Source organism: Sinocyclocheilus grahami, unplaced genomic scaffold (genome assembly GCF_001515645.1).
Source record: "Sinocyclocheilus grahami isolate Dianchi unplaced genomic scaffold, SAMN03320097.WGS_v1.1 scaffold406.1, whole genome shotgun sequence".
In the NCBI taxonomy this organism is placed as follows: domain Eukaryota; kingdom Metazoa; phylum Chordata; class Actinopteri; order Cypriniformes; family Cyprinidae; genus Sinocyclocheilus; species Sinocyclocheilus grahami.
The window spans coordinates 860,464-878,704 of NW_015505585.1; the positions used below are offsets into that span (position 1 = coordinate 860,464).

The 18,241-nt window shown below is 40.2% G+C and overlaps 1 protein-coding gene across 1 annotated transcript in view; it reads right to left on the minus strand.

The window, feature by feature from the left end:
- LOC107550723 (cadherin-18-like) overlaps positions 1 to 17,359 on the minus strand; it is a 53,231-nt gene extending 35,872 nt beyond the window's left edge. The window contains exons 1-2 of the mRNA XM_016232086.1: positions 17,243 to 17,359; positions 10,038 to 10,520 (exon numbers count right to left, since the gene is read on the minus strand). Of these exons, the coding sequence (XP_016087572.1) occupies positions 10,038 to 10,268 (231 nt within the window). The 5' untranslated portion in view covers positions 10,269 to 10,520; positions 17,243 to 17,359. The remainder of the gene's footprint in view (positions 1 to 10,037; positions 10,521 to 17,242) is intronic.
- Between the last annotated feature and the right edge of the window lie 882 nt (positions 17,360 to 18,241).

The following is an 18,241-nucleotide window of genomic DNA, read 5'->3' on the forward strand; positions in this document are numbered from 1 at the left end:
AGAGGTCACCATGTGTTGGTGCGCACCGACAACACAGCGGTGGTCTCTTACATCATCCTCCAGGGAGGTCTGCGCTCACGCCGTTTGTTCAAACTAGAGTACCGATACTTGTGTGGTCCCAGGGCAAACATTCCTGGGCATCTCAATATGGGGGCAAACATCCTGCCGAGGCCTGGGGAATGGATGCTTCACCCCGAGGTGGTGAAGTAGATATGGAGAGTTTTTGGCCAGGCTCAGGTGGACCTGTTTGCGACTCAGATGACATCACACTGTCCCCTCTGGTTCTCTCTGACTCATCCAGCTCCACTGGGGCTGGATGCCATGGTACAGACGTGGCCGAGGCTTCGTCTGTACGCCTTTCCCCCCGATAGCTCTGCTCCCGGGAGTTCTAGAGACAGTGCACCGGGACGGGGTCTGTCTTCTGCTAGTAGCCCCGTTCTGGCCGGGCCGAGTATGGTTCTCGGGCCTGATTTCTCTCCTCGACGGCACTCCATGGGAGTTTCCCATCAGGAGAGATCTCCTTTCACAGGCGGAGGGTACGATCATCCACCCCCACCCGGAGCTGTGGAAGTTGTGGGTGTGGCCCCTGAGGGGGCACAACTCATAGCTTCCGGTCTCTCAACCGAGGTTGTTGAGACCATCCTCCAATCCAGAGCTCCCTCAACGAGGAAACTGTATGCCTTGAAGTGGAAACTTTTCACTTCGTGGTGCGGAGACCGCCAGCTCAACCCAGTTAACTGCCCGGTTGGTACAGTGCAGGAGTTCCTGCAGGCCCGATTCTCCGCAGGGTTGAAGTCAAGTAAATCAAAAGCCAAAACACTGTTTAGCCATTACTTTAGCATGCTTTTTTTTCTTCTAGAAAAATAACTGTCACTTGGAAATATTTAGCATTAGCAAAGTAAAATGGATTAAGCTACAATGACTAATCAATAAATTGTTAATAAATAAAAAAATAAATAAAGGAATGAATGAGGTAATTTTGGGGAATAAATATTATTTATATATAAGTATTATTATTAATATTAAAAAAATATTATTGTTACTGTCATTATAAAGGGGAATAAATTATGTTTGAAAACAAAATAATGATGATGATGATGAAGATGAAGATTATTATTATTAAAATTAAAAATAAGAAAAAAATATTATCATCACCTTAAGCAAATTCATCACCTTTTAGAAATTCAGAAGAAGGATAAACAAAGGTAAGTCACATAAAAAAAGAGTCCGATGAGTGGAAGATAGAATGCATTGACCAGCAGAAGGTGTGACGCTGTTCCCCTGCACAACATTACCACACAAATGAAAGGCTTTGAGAAACCTGCCAGACAGATATAGACTCAAATCTGAAAGCAGCCAGCCTAGAAAATACAAATGTATCAAATGCGATTAATAGGATTATGAATGAAAGCAAACACTTGAGCACAATGGAAACTCGTTAACCATTTGAAACAAACTGGGTGTGTTGCACAACTTGCATGCTAAGCAGACTGATCTGGCTCGGGATACATTTTCCTATTAAATTATAATGGTGACCACTGAGTGTTTGCACACCTTGTCAAACACATACTCACACCCACACTCATCTACGCTTCATTCAAGACATTTTATTATGGTGCGAAAGTGATGCATTTAGATCCATTAGAGCACCAATTATGGATCAGAAGCCTTTTAATGTATGCATGCTAGGAGGTGATGCTACTGAATCTTGCAACATGAACATTTCAGTGCTTTAAAGCCACCATGAAATCAAAAAAAAATATTGCAGTTTATTTTTAAATGATTTATCTGTGCACATCATTATTTTATCAAATGCATGTGCCCTCATAATCTTTAACCAAAATAGCTTCCCCTCCCTCCTCCCATTTGAGAAACAGTTTCAGTTTCACGCTGATCTCACAATAAGGAAGAAAATACTGCAGCTTCCATTTCATGCTGACTTTAAAGGACTAGTCCACTCAAAAATTAAAATTCTGTCATAATTTACTCACCCTTGTGTTGTTCCAAACCTACATGACTTTATTCTGTGGGAAAAAAAGAAGATATTTAGAGGAATATTGGTAATCAAGCAGTTTTTGTCCCCATTGACTTTCATTGCACTGACAAAAAATACAATGATAGTCAAAAGAAACCAAAACTGGTTACCAACATTTTTAAATAACTTTTTTTATGTTCCACAGAAGAAAGTAAGTCATTCAAGACTTACTGAGGGTGAGTAAATGACAGATGTTTCATTGGACTCTTAAAGTGGACTATCCCTTTAAGAGTGCATTTTAATGTGCAAACATATAAATGAGACTTTGAAGAAACAATGCCCTATATTATCAAAACAAGCCCCTCATTAGAGGTGTCTTGCTTCGACCGACCTCATTCCGACAGTCTTTTTAATATTCATAGGAATGTCTGCATTAAGAATGCACTGAAAGAACATACGGAAAACAATTCTTTCTGCAGACATGACCATGATGCAGGGTTTGCGGTTACTGCTGCCGCAGACCTAAGAGCACATGTTGCCTTGTGCAGGGGCTTGATAAACTGCCCACGCTACAAGAAGGAAAGGACTGATTAAATCAGGGCTCAGCCTTCGCCGCTAACCGCAAATTAAAGCCGGCGTGCTGATGGAAAGGTCAATTTTACACTGCACCAAGAGCCGTTCACGTCAGAATAAGGAAGCGTGCATGGGCGGCACTGAGTTTGGTAATTTGTCATTAGTGAGAAGGAGCTGAGTGGTTTAATGTAATCCTCCATCTTAAAAGCTGCAGTGACAGATATTCATCAGCCGAACAGACTCCAATAGAACTGCAGCGAACTGGTTTCTATTTGACTTCCACTACTCCAAAGTTTATGTTATTGTAGACCCTCTCTAGTTATCACACACTCACACTAATGTGTGCTACCAGTCTGCTGGTAAAGAGATTAACAGAGAAAGAGACCTTCCAGAGCGCCAGCAGCTTGCTAGCTCTCTATTACAAATTTCAAAGCTTAAGCTGTTTGTGTGCGTATGCATCTCTTTCTGGATGAGTGTGTGTGTGTGTGTGTGTGTATGTGCTTTTCCACATGAAAAGGGAGCATATTTACCACAGCAATAATCTACAGTATGAAGAATAAATTGTATCTGCTAAGCAAAAATACACTAAACAAATATTTTCTGTTTTGCTTTTTTTCAAACTGAAGAAGTGCTCGAGTACGTGCTTCAACATTTTCACGTTATTCATTTAATATAAAAGAGAAGCGTGGAATAAATCAAAGAGCAGCTGAATTGAACCTCATGAGAGTGTTGTGTGTCTCGCTCAGCCAGAAACTTCATCTGCTATTGTGTAGATTGTGTAACCAATGGATACCACTGATGTATCACTTCTATGACAAGAATCAGACAATGAGCATAATGCTACTTGACAAAAGAAAAAAAGAGTTTCTTTTCATTTGGCTGATGCTCTTTTGCAAATCACGATATAGTGTTTACTGAAGGGTTCAGTGGTGAAAGATGCATTCAAGTACTTGGATAGTTTGCTTTAATTAACAGTCATGTTTTGACTTAAAACTTATATTTATACATATTTATATTTCGTCCCCTTTTTGAGTCCTCTTAATTGAAAATGTGGTCTGCTATAGTTAGACAGATGTAATTTTGCATGTTACTATCAACTACATGGTTATTGTCATAGACTATACAAACATATGCCATTTTAGTCAGAAAAAATGACAAAAATTAATAAATGAAATATGACGAAATACTGATTGAATTAAAATAACAAAGACAAATCAAATAAAAAGACAAAAAACTATGATTACAACAAAAACCATGTCAACTTATTTAATAATTATTAATTAGAATAATAATAATAAAAAATAACACTGTTTACGTCCATTGAAAATGAGGCAACAATACATTGACCTGGTAAGAACATAATGAATGAAATCTTTAGAAAATCTTAAAAATCATACCTTATTCATGTGCTTTTTGTAATTTACCATAAATTATTTTAAAATGTAGTGACCAAAAAGCAACAATATCACTAGTTTCCAGAGCTCTGTGGGTGTTGAATTGTTTTCATCCAACACATTTCAGGATAATTTCTTTCTAACCAAATATCCTCCCTTTATGCTCAATTTCTAACCCACAAAACTTGGTCCCACTGAAATTTCTCATCTGTTTTTATAAAGTGACATAGTTTATGTTCTTATCACTAGATATTTCAGGACAGGCAGGGTTTTAGTAGAACAGGTCTGCCTGGGCCCCAAAACCTCTTTTTTTCTGACCACTGAAGTGGAGAGCAAAAAAAAAAGAGAGAGAGATGGTGGTCTGGAGGGACCAGGCAGGAGAAGGTGTAAAAAAAAAAAAAAAACGAGTGGAGAGGAGTGTAGGAGGCTACTGAGAGCCTCAACCCATTTCTGTCATTGCAAATTAAGAAGGTCTGAGAGAAAATATTCAGCTCACTCAAATCTTTTACAGACAGGTCACACCACAGCAGCACAAAATTAAGTGGCACCCATGTGAGCAGAACAAGGGCACTGTTTAGCTTCATGTTTTGCGGTTCAATACAAGTAAGAATGTTGTCACACTGAGTTTCCTTTTTGATGTTAGTCAAAAGTCTCCCAGACAGGGTCTAACCGAGTCTGCTCTGTTGCAGTAAGAGCTCAGTTGAATTGACTCTTTTAAAGACTATGTTTAAAGAGACTACTTATGATGTAACTAGTCTTGTCCAGTTCCTGATCTAATGACTCCTCTGAGTCATTTTTTTCTCAGAGAATCAAAGTCGTACAGCAGAACTGATGTAGTCAGACTCCCAAAAGAATGATTCTTATGAGCCAGTTCTAATCAGTGGATCAAAAACATGCAGTTCGACCAGAGTAGTCCAATTACAGAACGAATGAATCGTTTCTTCTCAGTGATTCAGTGACCCCTATGAGTCAGTTCTTTTAAGTGAATCAAAATCATACAGTGCGACTGGTGTTGTCAGACTCCTGAAAGAATGACTCTTATGAGTCTATTCTGGTCAGTGAATTAAAACCAACACAGCACAGTGAAGTGCAATTACAGAACAAATGATTCTAATGAATTGGTTCTTAGTGAATCAAAACCATACATCTCAACAAGTAGTTCAATTACAGAAACAATTACTCCTATGAGTCAGCTCAGTTTAGTGAATCAAAATCACATAGTATTTCCTGAAAAAAATAAAAATAAAATAAGAAGAAGAAGAAAAGAAGAAAAAAAACCACGGTTTTCTAGTTAGAGAAATTATGACCCTTATGAGTCAGTTCTTCTCAGTGAATTAAAATTATACAGCAGGACCATTATATTCAGACTCCTGAACTAATAACTCCCATATGTATGTTCGTATCAGTTAATCAAAATCATACAACAACAACCACCAGTGTAGTCCAATTACAGAACAAATAACTCTCAAAATGAATCTGTTCTTTTCTTGGAAAAAAAACTCCTATGAGTCAGTTCTTCTCAGTGAATCTAAATCTTACAGCGCAACCAGATTAGTCAGACTCCCAAACAAATTACTCTTATGATCTGATTATTTTCAGTGACTTAGAATCATATACAGTACAACTGGATTAATTAGATTCCCGAACAAATGACTCTTATGAATGAATAACTTGTATCCTTAACTAATCTAGTGTACTGGTTTAAATGAAAACTTTCAGCTAAATATAAATATTTAATATATTGTCAGTAGAATTTTGTAAACATCAGTGAATGAAATACATTACCACATACTGTATAGTATTTTGTTTGTTTAATATTGTTGTTCATAGCTAAGGCCAATTATTGAACTGTATTAATGTTGCCACTAAAAGAATGTCAATTTAATTGTTGTAAATTTACTTGTTATTGACATCACCATTTGGAAATAAAATTTATTTTTATTTCTTAAAAGTACTAAAATCATGATAAATGGAATTGTTATACAACTGGAATAATTTATTATCCCTAGCACTCATCTTCATCAAGTGGGCAGATCTGAAGAAAACCTGTCCAATGGTGCTGAGGAAACATGACACTCACACACTTGGCTCAGTTCCTGAGGGATGTAGGTGTAGACAATTGATGGCTGCTCAGCCATTTCTTCATAAACTCTACTATCTTCACATTAACCTTCACCTCACTGAGCCAATGTTAAAAGCTGTCAGTGTCACCCTGTATTATTCCAACTCATGAAACCGTCTCAGGTTACGTATGTAACCCTGGTTCCTCGAGGGACCGAGACGCTGTGTCGGAAAACGCTAGGGGAAAGCCTTCCGTGACCACGCTCTGAATCACATGTGAAATCAATCCAATAGCTGACCAGGAAGCTATAAAAGCATGTCCGGCGGAGCCAGCGTCAGCTTCTAGGAATGAAGCAAGCGCTGGCAGAGACGCCAGAATTATGACACCGAGACGCAGCGTCTCGTTCCCTTGAGGAACCAGGGTTACATACATAACCTGAGACGTTCCTCTTCAGGAACTCGAGCTGCATCGGAAAACGCTAGAGGAACGAGAATGCCCACGCCGCCAGACTTCCAAGTCTCTCCCTAGTGTGGAAGACTCGCCGGGCGGTAACTGACAGATATGCTCGCTGCAGACCGCTGCACCCTGGAACACCGGCAGGGTTGGCAGAATGATCTCCCGAGGGCACTGGGGGGAGACGGGCACCGTGTAATGCGGTGTGAACCTCTCTGCCCCAGAAGGGCCTGCCCTCGCTAGTCCTACACTCAAATAGTCAGGACCTTTTGGTTGAGGACCTCTTAGCCTGAAGGACAGTCCGCAGATCCTGATTAGGCTTCGAGGCCCCCAACCCAGAGCGCTGCTTCTGCCTCCTGTCCCGACGCGGGGGAACACGGGCGGCAACGCTCTGTTTTTGCATCTCCCTATGTGAGGAGCTGGTACGCGGTGGGGACTGCTGCCACCCGGCAGCCCCTGGAGCTGAAATACGGCGAGGGAGGAACCGCTGAAATGCCGCCGCTTGTTTACGAGCCTCCTGGTCCCTGTCGACGACTGAATTGACAGAGTCGCCGAACAGACCAGAAGGCGTAAGCGGGGCGTCGAGGAGGAAGACCCTGTCTTTCTCTTTCATATCAGACAGGGTCAACCACAAATGCATCTCTGCTGCCACCATAGCTGCCATGGACCGCCCAATGGCGGTCTCTTTGGTGGCACGGAGAGAGAGATCAGCGGTTCTCCTTAACTCTGCAATATTATCAGAGCTAAGCTCCTTGCCCTCATCCAGCTCTTTAAGCAGATCGGCCTGGTACGCCTGTAACACAGACATCGTGTGCAGACACGCACCAGCCTGACCCGCTGCCGCGTACCCCTTGCCCACCAGCACTGATGTTGTACGCAGCGGCTTGGAGGGCAGTGCCGGAGCCTTTAAAGACGATGCCATGCCTGGGGACAGATGGATAGCTAGCGTATGTTCAACCTGGGGCATCGCCTTATAGCCACGCTCAGTCAGCCCTGCCACATTACCATAATAATCTGAGGCAGGGATGAAGAGGCGGGCTGAAAAAGGCCTGGCCCACGACCTTGACACCTCGGTGTGAAGGTCGGGGAAAAATGGCAGGCTCCGGCACGGAGGTGACGGCTTCACGCGCAGGAAGCATTCATCCAATCTGCTTCGCTGCAGCTCGGCCTGCTTCTTGGCGGGTCAATCGATTTTTTATTTAGCCACAGCATGAGTAAGCACCTCGAATAGCTGCGCATATTGGGGCGATTGAGGGGGCGAAACCTCTTCAACGTCCTCCACGTCAACCTCCTCGGAGGAAGACAGGAGGAGCGTCGAGCCGTCACCCCGGGAGGAAGTAGTTGCAGAACGGGCTTCCGAACACAGAGATCAGGCGCTGGATCTGGTGGGTGCGGAAGGAGATAGGGACTCGCCCGTCTCCATTCCCTCCGCCAGATCCAACTGCGAACCCCATGAATGCAGTCGCCGCTCCGACTCGACGGAAGCGGGGCCAACACCGCGGGGAACGCTGGCGAAGGCTCCCTCCTCAAAGAGCGCCCTCCGGGAGCAAAGCGTACGCAGAGGGAGGCGCTCGCAATGCGGGCAGCCGGCCCCCTCAAGAGCCGACTCTGCGTGCCTCGCTTCCAAGCAAACCACGCACAGGCTGTGTGTATCCCCACTCATGATGTAATGTGGGCAGGGAGGAACACACAACCTATAACGTGGCTTGCACTTGCCCTTTGCATGCTTTGTCTTAGCATGAGCTTTAGACATAGCTGCTTATAGACTTTTCTCTCACAATAGACAGACAACAATAAATATGACTGACACACATAGAGCGCTTCGCTGAATGACAGAAAGCTGACGCGGGCTCCGCCGCACGTGCTTTTATAGCTTCCTGGTCATGACGTCACCCGCCCGTGATGTCCCAGTCAGCTATTGGACTGATTTCACATGTGATTCAGAGCATGGTCACAGAAGGCGTTCCCCTAGCGTTTTCCGACGCAGCTCGAGTTCCTGAAGAGGAATCTGCAGTTTCATCTAAGCCGACAAAGTAGGCCAGTATGGAGTCAAAACAATGCCACACATACTTGCAAAAAAATTGAAGTATTGCAAAAGAAAATAAACTTTTGCTAATTAAAATTTAAGTATAGAGAAAAAAATAAATGTACTTTTTGCAAACAAAAATAAAGAATTGCAAAAGAAAATTAAGTATTGCGAGAAAAAATAAGGTTTGCAAACAAAAATTAAAAAAAAATTGCAAAATATAAATGAAACAGAATAAAAGAAATGATTTTGCACCTCATAATTTCCTCGGCCATATCTACTAAGGCTGCATTTACACTTACAATTTATCACCATGATCTGATCAAGCAGATCGGATCATCAGTCAATCAGGACACGGCGTGTTTACACATGGCAACATCAGCTGACTTCTCGATCTGGATAACCGATCGGATCTGTATTTCCTGCACAATATTTAGTCTGCGGTGTAAAGTCAACCTGAAGTGGTGGGTTTTCTTTTGAAAACTATTTTCAGTTGTGGTACATTTTACAAATCAAAATAAATGTACGAGTCTCACTAGCACTCTGTTCTTCCGACAGATTGGGAGAGAGGGGGCGGTGTTTTGTGTGATGTCGAAATTGCGAATGCAGACACGATGGCTGGATTGCGTTTACTTTACACTGAGATCCGACAATGCATCCTCGACTACCTCTGGACAAGGACACGCTGATCGGAAAACATTCCGATCAGAAGCGCGTTTACACTTGTCTTTTCAATGTGTATGTGAACAACATCCGGATACAGGTCACATGTTAATGCCAAATGTAAACGCAGCCTAATTTATTTGCATCGTTGTTTCATTTATATTTTGCAAATCTTTATTTTTGTTTACAAAAAGCACATTTATTTACTTTTTCCTCAATACTTTAATTTTCGTTTGCAATACTTAATTTATTTTGCAAGTAGGCTATATGTGGCATTGATTTGACTCCATAGGACAGTCTTCACAGAACCAAATGGGCAAAATAATTGATTATGCCTCTGTTGACGTATATAAGCCTGAGAGGAATCTCTGGAATTTTTCCAGAGTCCCAGAATAAAAGGTACTCCAAATGATTATCATAAGAAAGTGTTAGCTGTCTAAAACCTTGTTTATGAAGACAATGAAATAAACAGAGACAAAAAAGGCCTCTGGATTCTTGTGTTTGTCTGTAGTTGACAGTCAACATAATTACACTCTTATTAGCAGGATGGATGAAACGGGTCAGCTTTTAATTTGCAAGCCAACTCAATTTTCTGACAAAAACATGCTGTTCGGAGAAACATGGATATTTTTTCTGATTAGTCACCTGCACTATTTACTCGCTTCCAAGAAAATATGATTACAAGAACATGGTGACATTGCACATTTCATTTGGAATCCAAAAACATGATGCACCGCCATTGTCTCTGGTTAAAACAGCAGTCTTCCGAGAAACCATTTGCTCAACAAACCATACAAAACACAACAGCTCAGTTTGTTTCAGATAATCACCTGTGTTTTAACCACAATTCCCACACCTATACACAGATCGAAACAAAAATAGGGCTCTTACCTTCCCCACATACTGGGCATCCGGCCCAATGTGCTCTTCCAAAACGAAGAACTGATTCCAGATCCAGCCTCGCTTAGGGCGATGGTGCGAGTCCTTGTTGCCGTCGGGCAGTTTGGTCTGGTTGTGGATGAATGTGGGGCTGGGCGCAGAAGGGGTCCCATAGCTCCTCTGGAGCACACACAGGCACAGCAGCAGAGGGGACAGACAGGCAGGGCTGCTGGCTGCTCTCATGTTAAAGAGTTGCAAAGTTTGAACTCCCGCTCTCGCTCACCCAGAGGTCTCTCTCTTGCGGTGGGCAGCTCTAGATGCCGATCGGGCCAGTTCGCAGGGCTTGGCTGATGGCCATGGTTTAAAATCCTGTTGTCGCAGAGACTCGTCGGGCAGCACTCACATTGTGGGCTGAGAGCGAGACATGTTGATTCGTTGGGGAGCCGGCGTCCACTGGAGACTCACTGGAGGCGATGGCAGATATCCAAGAAACATCTGTTTGAAAGAAAGAGGACAAACTGTACTTTCATTGGGGCGAAATGAAACAAAGCCTGCGATCACATTTTAATTCCACTGAAAAGTTGGGATTAGCTGTTACCTGTGAAGATCTAAGATATGAAAATTGGTCTAAAAGCCCATTGTGATCTTGCTGTTTGCTGTTCGGCGAAACATCTAATACATTTTTGATGGAACAGCTGTTCTAGTATAATAGCAGGGATCATGAATGCTGGTGCAAGAGATGTGTAATGAGAGCTCCAGCATGGCGAGTCTATTCAAATGGCCAAATAGCATTCCAAGGATCAATGCATGTCCCTGGTTACCTAGGAAAAGAAGCTGATAACTCTTGACTCCTCTGCCTCCCTGTCAATTCAGATTTGTCACTTGATGAGGAGAAACTACCTCATACTCTTCATTCCTCGATGGTGTGAGGGTTACTGACATGAACGAGTGAAATACCTAGTGCTTTAGGGTTTGTCTTTCTCAAAACTAATGGAAATTGCGATGTGGGAATTCTAAAAAAAGAAGAGGACAAATAAACAAATGACAGTGGAAACGCTACAGGGTGGGCATTTCCTGTCACCTTAGCAACATCTGAACATTTCATTTCCAAGACATGTTTGAAATAGTCACAGTAATGCTGAAGCCATGTCCCAAGCGTCTAACATTATATGACCGGAATAAATATTTCATGGTGCAACACAAAACTGACTTTGAGATATTTGAGAGACTCACTTTTGTTTGTAAGGGAAGATGGCATGTGTGACATGTGAATGCAACTTTAATCTCCCAAGAAAACCTCACAGTTTTTTTTTGGTTGTTTTTTTGTTTTTTTATTGAAGGAATTTTGCAGAAAATGCATTTGAAGCCAATATTCAGCATTTCTAGAGCTGCATTTGTTATGTGTATTCATTAATGTACATAGGTCAATAATTCAGTAGCCGGAATAGAAGCAGTCGGAATTAATGAATGAATCTAAGACACTGCAATATGAGTCTCAATGCATTTCATTAAAAGTGATTGTTGTTATATAATCTTAATGAAAGAGCCACTGTTATAAATGATGAGAGAATAATTTTACACCACCAACACAATAATAAGAGCTTTATAACTATTATTCTCTTGTCTACTATTGTTCTAGCTTTACTACAAGAGAATAAAAAACAGTTATGTTAGGTTTAGCAGTCATTTGTAGGTTCTTCAAGACTGAAGAGGGAGTCTATGCGTTGGTTTACAAGTCAAAACATAATTTTTCATATAACGCAATTGCTGCAAACATTACTGTTGGGTTAACTGTATATTTAAACTATTGTTATAAAAAATCAGAACAAGAGTCTAAACGCATCATGATGTGTTACTGTGGAAACAGTGGTGCATATTAGAAACACAAATGTCATGACATGTTGAATACTTATTACTAAGAGCAAAATATTTAAATTTTTTCATTGTCTGTCTCATTCATGCATTGCACGTAAAAGTCTTTTTCAATTGCTTTCCTTTTCTTGTTGGCAACAGACGGCCTGTATGAACATTAATGAAGAAGAAGAATCGAGAATTTAAGTGAGAAGTTATTATTTCAGTGGTAACACTTTCAATGAAGCCCATTTTTATAACACATTATAAGGGTATTCTTAAGGCATAATAATGAATGCATACTGTATTATAAAAAAATGATATATGCATCTCAATAAATTAGAATGTCATGGAAAAGTTCATTTATTTCAGTACTTCAACTCAAATTGTGAAACTCGTGTATTAAATTAATTAAATGCACACAGAATGAAGTACCGTATTGTCCCGAATATAAGACAATGTTTTTTTCTTGGAAATACATCTGAAAAAACACGGTCGTCTTATATTCAGGGTCTAGACTTTGACATGTCAATAATACACCCACAACACTAGGTGGCGCCTGGTATATATTTTAAATGTGATTGTTGGTACATTTTAACAGTTTTTACCATACTTTCAAAACAAAAATTAAAATAGGAAAAATATGCAATATGAAAATAATTGAAGACTAAATGTGTTTTACTGAGAAAAAACAAGATTTGTTTTTTTAAAAGCCTTTTTCCAAAAGGTACATCTGGAAAAAGGGGGGCCGATTTTTAATCAGGGTCATCTTATATTCGGGCCAATACTGTAGTTTAAGTCTTTGGTTCTTTTAATTGTGATGATTTTGGCTCACAAAAAACACAATGGACCAACAGCAGCAGATGACATTGCACCCCAAATCATCACAGACTGTGGAAACTTAACACTGGACTTCAAGCAACTTGGGCTATGAGCTTCTCCACCCTTCCTCCAGACTGTACAACCTTGGTTTCCAAATGAAATACAAAACTTGCTCTCATCTGAAAAGAGGACTTTGGACCACTGGGCAACAGTCCAGTTCTTCTTCTCCTTAGCCCAGGTAAGACGCCTCTGACGTTGTCTGTGGTTCAGGAGTGGCTTAACAAGAGGAATACGACAACTGTAGCCAAATTCCTTGACACGTCTGTGTGTGGTGGCTCTTGATGCCTTGACCCCAGCCTCAGTCCATTCCTTGTGAAGTTCACTCAAATTCTTGAATTGATTTTGCTTGACAATCCTCATAAGGCTGTGGTTCTCTCGGTTGGTTGTGCATCTTTTTCTTTCACACTTTTTCCTTCCACTCAACTTTGTTAACATGCTTGGATACAGCACTCTGTGAACAGCCCGCTTCTTTGGCAATGAATGTTTGTGGGTTACCCTCCTTGTGAAGGGTGTCAATGATTGTCTTCTGGACAACTGTCAGATCAGCTGTCTTCCCCATGATTGTGTAGCCTAGTGAACCAAACTGAGAGACCATTTTGAAGGCTCAGGAAACCTTTGCAGGTGTTTTGAGTTGATTAGCTGATTGGCATGTCACCATATTCTAATTTGTTGAGATAGTGAATTGGTGGGTTTTTGTTAAATGTGAGCCAAAATCATCACAATTAAAAGAACCAAACACTTAAACTACTTCAGTCTGTGTGCATTGAATTTATTTAATAAACGAGTTTCACAATTTGAGTGGAATTACTGAAATAAATTAACTTTTCCACGACATTCTAATTTATTGAGATGCACCTATATATTGTGTTCATTGTGCATTAGAAATCATCATAATCTTAAAGGCTATAACCACAAATAAATAAATATTATAATGCATTAAAACTGTTGTTATGGTTACTCATGAGATGATACAACATATTATGATTTTTTTATATACATTATGCATTCATTATAATGCCTTAAGAATATTCTTATAATGTATTATAAATACGGGCTTCATATAAAGTGTTACTATTTCGGTCAGCAAAGGCATATGACAGTTCAGCTGATCTTGTGACTCAAATTATCTTATGATAAAACGAAACATTTCAATGAAAGAAGAAAAAAACAAAAACAATGAATGTGCACACAGATGGGTGAATGAATGGGAGAACAAGAAAACCACATTCCACAGTGTTTTAGTATCCCAAATTCGATGAACAGGCCATTATTGTGACTATTTAACTCACTAGCTATAGCAGGAGAATAAGTGCCACCATTGTAATCTTTCATAAACCAAGTAAAAGAAAGATTACATAACCACAATCAAAAATATTTTTTCATACCATAAACTTATTTTTATGTTTGAAATATGACTTCTTGCTCTCTATTTCCTTAGAAAAGCATTAGTGCACTGGTGCTTTTGATCCCCGAAACCACTGTACTTGTGTGTGTGTGTGTGTGTGTGTGTGTGTGTGTGTGTGATAGCTTTTTACTGTTTAAATATGAAAGAAAAAGAACAACAATACTTTTTTTCAGACTATGCAAAATAAAAGCTGAAGCCTGAGTTCCTTCGAGAGGAAATTAATATGCTAGCTTCTTATTCAGAATAATGTCCATTTACTCAATCAGAAACACAATTTATTAACTGAGTCTTGCTGAAGATTTTTCAAGAGGAGGATGGAGGGCAAAGCCTTTATTCGCTCTTTCAAGCTTATTGTGTTGCCTTGAAAATAAATTGCTTTTTGAGTGCATTTTGACTAATACTGGGCGACAGCTCCCTTTCCTTTCATGCTGTTCCAGTGTTTTATGTTATAACAGACAATTGTCAAAGTTTTCAGTTGCTGAACACTAATTTTTTTAATTTGCTATCCAAATGGCATCTGTCCATGATATTAGATGTCCTGACCAATTTTCCAAATGCGACCAGTTTTATATAATGCTCAGTTTCCAAGTTTAAGCCTTCTAAAAACAAAATATTTAATGGATTTGGGCCGTAGAGTCAAATGTAAGCAGAATACAGAAATAATCAATTCATTAGTTAAGTGAATTGAGTACAGATTCACAGAAACAGTATCATCTGGTGTTAAAGATTAAAGAAGACACGTCTTGAGCAAGAGAAAAGGGTGTTACACATACAAACAAAACACTGTTCCAGCGACACCTGAAACCACAGTAGGCCAGGAGGCAGCAATAACTCACATGCCCTTGTTCTGCACTTCAAGAGCAAAAGGGTCTTGACTGATTCTCGCAGGTTTCTCTAGGTCTTCAAAACAAATTTGTAATACTTATTAGAATTCAGTGCAGCTAATTAGGATGCTAATTGGAATGGAGTGAGGATCGGATGGAACAGTGGCTGAGAGGCATCTTTTCACAATTACATTTTTTCATGTTTGTTCCTATCGGAACATTCTGTATTGTGAGATAACGTTTAAGGACTATTTCCTGTGTGCAGTGCAAGTTAAGCTCAATCAACAGCACTTACCACAAAAAAATAAATTCTTTAAAAAAAATAAAAATAAATAAAATATCTGGGTCACAACGAGGAACTTGCAATGGAAGTCAATAGGTAAACATTAAACTACTCACTGTTTCAATTGTATTAGTAAACAATATACATCATTTTAGAGTGCTGTTCTCATTTTTCTGTGTAAAGTTATATCCAAATTCACAACTCGGTTGCCATGGCAACATAAAACCCTAAGATGACCATAACTTAATAATACACAAGTTTTAGATGCTTTTATAAAATTCTGAGTTTCACATTTCAAAAATTGGCCCCATATACCCCCTCATAAGTGCCTCACAGTAACCTATATTTTTATATCTTTATTTTAAGAAAACAAGGGACGAGTAGAAAGTATTTTTGGTATAATCAAAATTGTACCGCAAGTGCTTTCGAATGAGCTTAACTTAACTAAACCCAACCTAATATTCCTTCAATGTTAAAGTCGGCTCATGCATCAGAGACCACCTGCTCTACCTTCACCTTCGAGAGACTAAACAGTCAAATTTCCCCAGTGTTGTTAATTTAGCCCACTTTATTCAATTTAATATTTTTTCCCTCTACTTCTCATGTCTTATTCACTTCACAGCACTAAATTGCAGTTCTTTTTATAGAACTGAAGTGGTTTTGTAACCTCAAAGCTCTCCGTGCCGTTTTTACTCAATCCAGTGGCATGAGGAGAAGGTGATGCTGAATGCCCGTAACAGTATTAGTAATATCGGGGGAGGGACTCCAGTGATCAATTAATGTGCGTTTGTCACCTTAGTGTGTCCACTGCATGGAGGCATTAGCTCAAGCACAACACAACTTCCCCCAGCTATCAAATACAGGCCGGTCTAATCACTTAATCATTGTCAGACAGCCCTCAGTGTCTGATTGTTAGGCATTCTCAATTTACTCTGAATGCCTGAATGCATTTATGAGAACAATAAAGAATGGACACACACACACACACACACATTTCTATCATAACAACTCTCTGAAGACTTTAGCATGGTGATGGATATGACAAAGTTAATGTATTTGGTCTTTGCGGAATAGATCTGCTACGCTGCTGCTGCTGCTGTTGGTTATTGCTGTAGCTGTAGCTTGCCGTGAGTATTTAAGACATACTGCTGCTGCACACATAGCATATAAAATAACCCATAGCAGATCTATACAGGTGGAGCTGGGGAAGGTGGAGGGTTTCAGAGAAACTCTGAAAGCGCACTGCAGGAATCTCTAGTGAATGCTAGCCAGCCATATCAATGCAAGGTTGTAAGCTCATTGTCTGCATATGCAGCATGAACCAATCAGCTTACGTTACGTTAACAACCAGTTGCCTGTGCCATCTAGAGTTTCATGACTGAACTATATATATATATATATATATATATATATACAGTATATGTGTATGTATATATGTGTGTGTGAAAACATGCGAAAATGCTTAAATTATATATATGTACTGTGTGTGTGTGTGTATATATATAAAACAATGTTCAAGCATTTTCACATGTTTTGAAGTCCACTGTAACCATTTATTCTTTATTATCTGAATGAAAAAAACTAAAATATTTGTAAAGAATATAAGAAAGAAAGACAGGTTGTAGTCCTTTTTTCTCAAGGCAATCAAGAAACACTAAAGAATCAGACACAAGGGCTTTCAACAGCTGCACTTGCTGTGCTGTTTGTTCACTGGAAAGTGAGACAGAGCTTTGAAGATTCGCATGTGGCCACAATAAAGTGCTGGAGTAATGAAAGAGGCCCAGATCAATGGACAGACACTGCCTTCCTTCCCTCATCCCACTGCTCCGTTTTGTTTACAACCACATGTACACTAGACCAACTCTCAGACTTTCACTAAATACAGCCTCACCACAAGCCAGACAAACAGAGGCAGCACTCACGATTCAATCAGCAGATGAATAAAGATAAAAAAACACAGAGTGCCTCTTACCTTCTCAGTCTTTCCTTAAAAGATGACAAGGTTTTGGAATATGGAGGAGCGCTCCTAACGTCCCTCCACATTTTTTAAGTCACACAGAGAGTATGTGTGCAGCAGCTCAATCCAGTCCAGAACAGAACCGCTAGAGCTCCCAAATCTGCCAGCCTGCTGCAGCTCAGGAGGTGCGCTCTGATTGGCCAGCTACACACGCTGTCATATCCACACACACACACACAGAAAGCGAGCTCTGCTTTATTCCCCTCTCACATTTCCTACCCATTCGCTCTCTCTCTCTTTGTCTCGCTTTACATCTCTGACTCTACCTTGCTCACTTTATCTTTTAGTCTCTTTCTCTCTCCCCTTCCATCTGCAGCCAGGAGAGGCACACATGTTCTCAATGGTGAGCAGTGCAGGCAGTGTTTGGTTTAAGGCAATAATGTGGCTCCAGAAGGAAACCTAATTAATAATATAGAGGGAGCATGGGGGAAGCAAGAAGGATGTGAAGCCTGTGTATGCAGAGCCCCTCAAGACTAAAGGCCATTTTTTTTTCTTTCATTCAGAAGGAAGGCTACCCTGTCAACTCATAACATAACAGAGGGCATCAGGAACAGGGTGGTAGCTCTGTGGAAATGTAAAATGAAAATCTGATAAAACAAAGGCCTTGAGGGAAAAGAAGGAGCTTTATGTACCGCAACGTCGAGTCATCAAACTCTCAGCTTGCTCTCGGAGGCCATCCATCATTTACCTCCAGGTCTCCCCCTTTCTTTTCAGCCTCAGCACAGGTTGATTCCCCCCACCCCTTTGTCAGCTCCGCTGGTGTCCTTGGAGGTGGGCTTGAGAATGACTTATGTAAAATGATGCTGCACTAAGATTATCATGTTAAATGCTGTCATGAAAATATGCACATATTTGTTTATGCCAATTTTAAATTAAATTACAAATATCGTAATTCATAATAAATTGTATAATATAACATAATATAATATATTAAGAAAATTATTCTTTATCTGA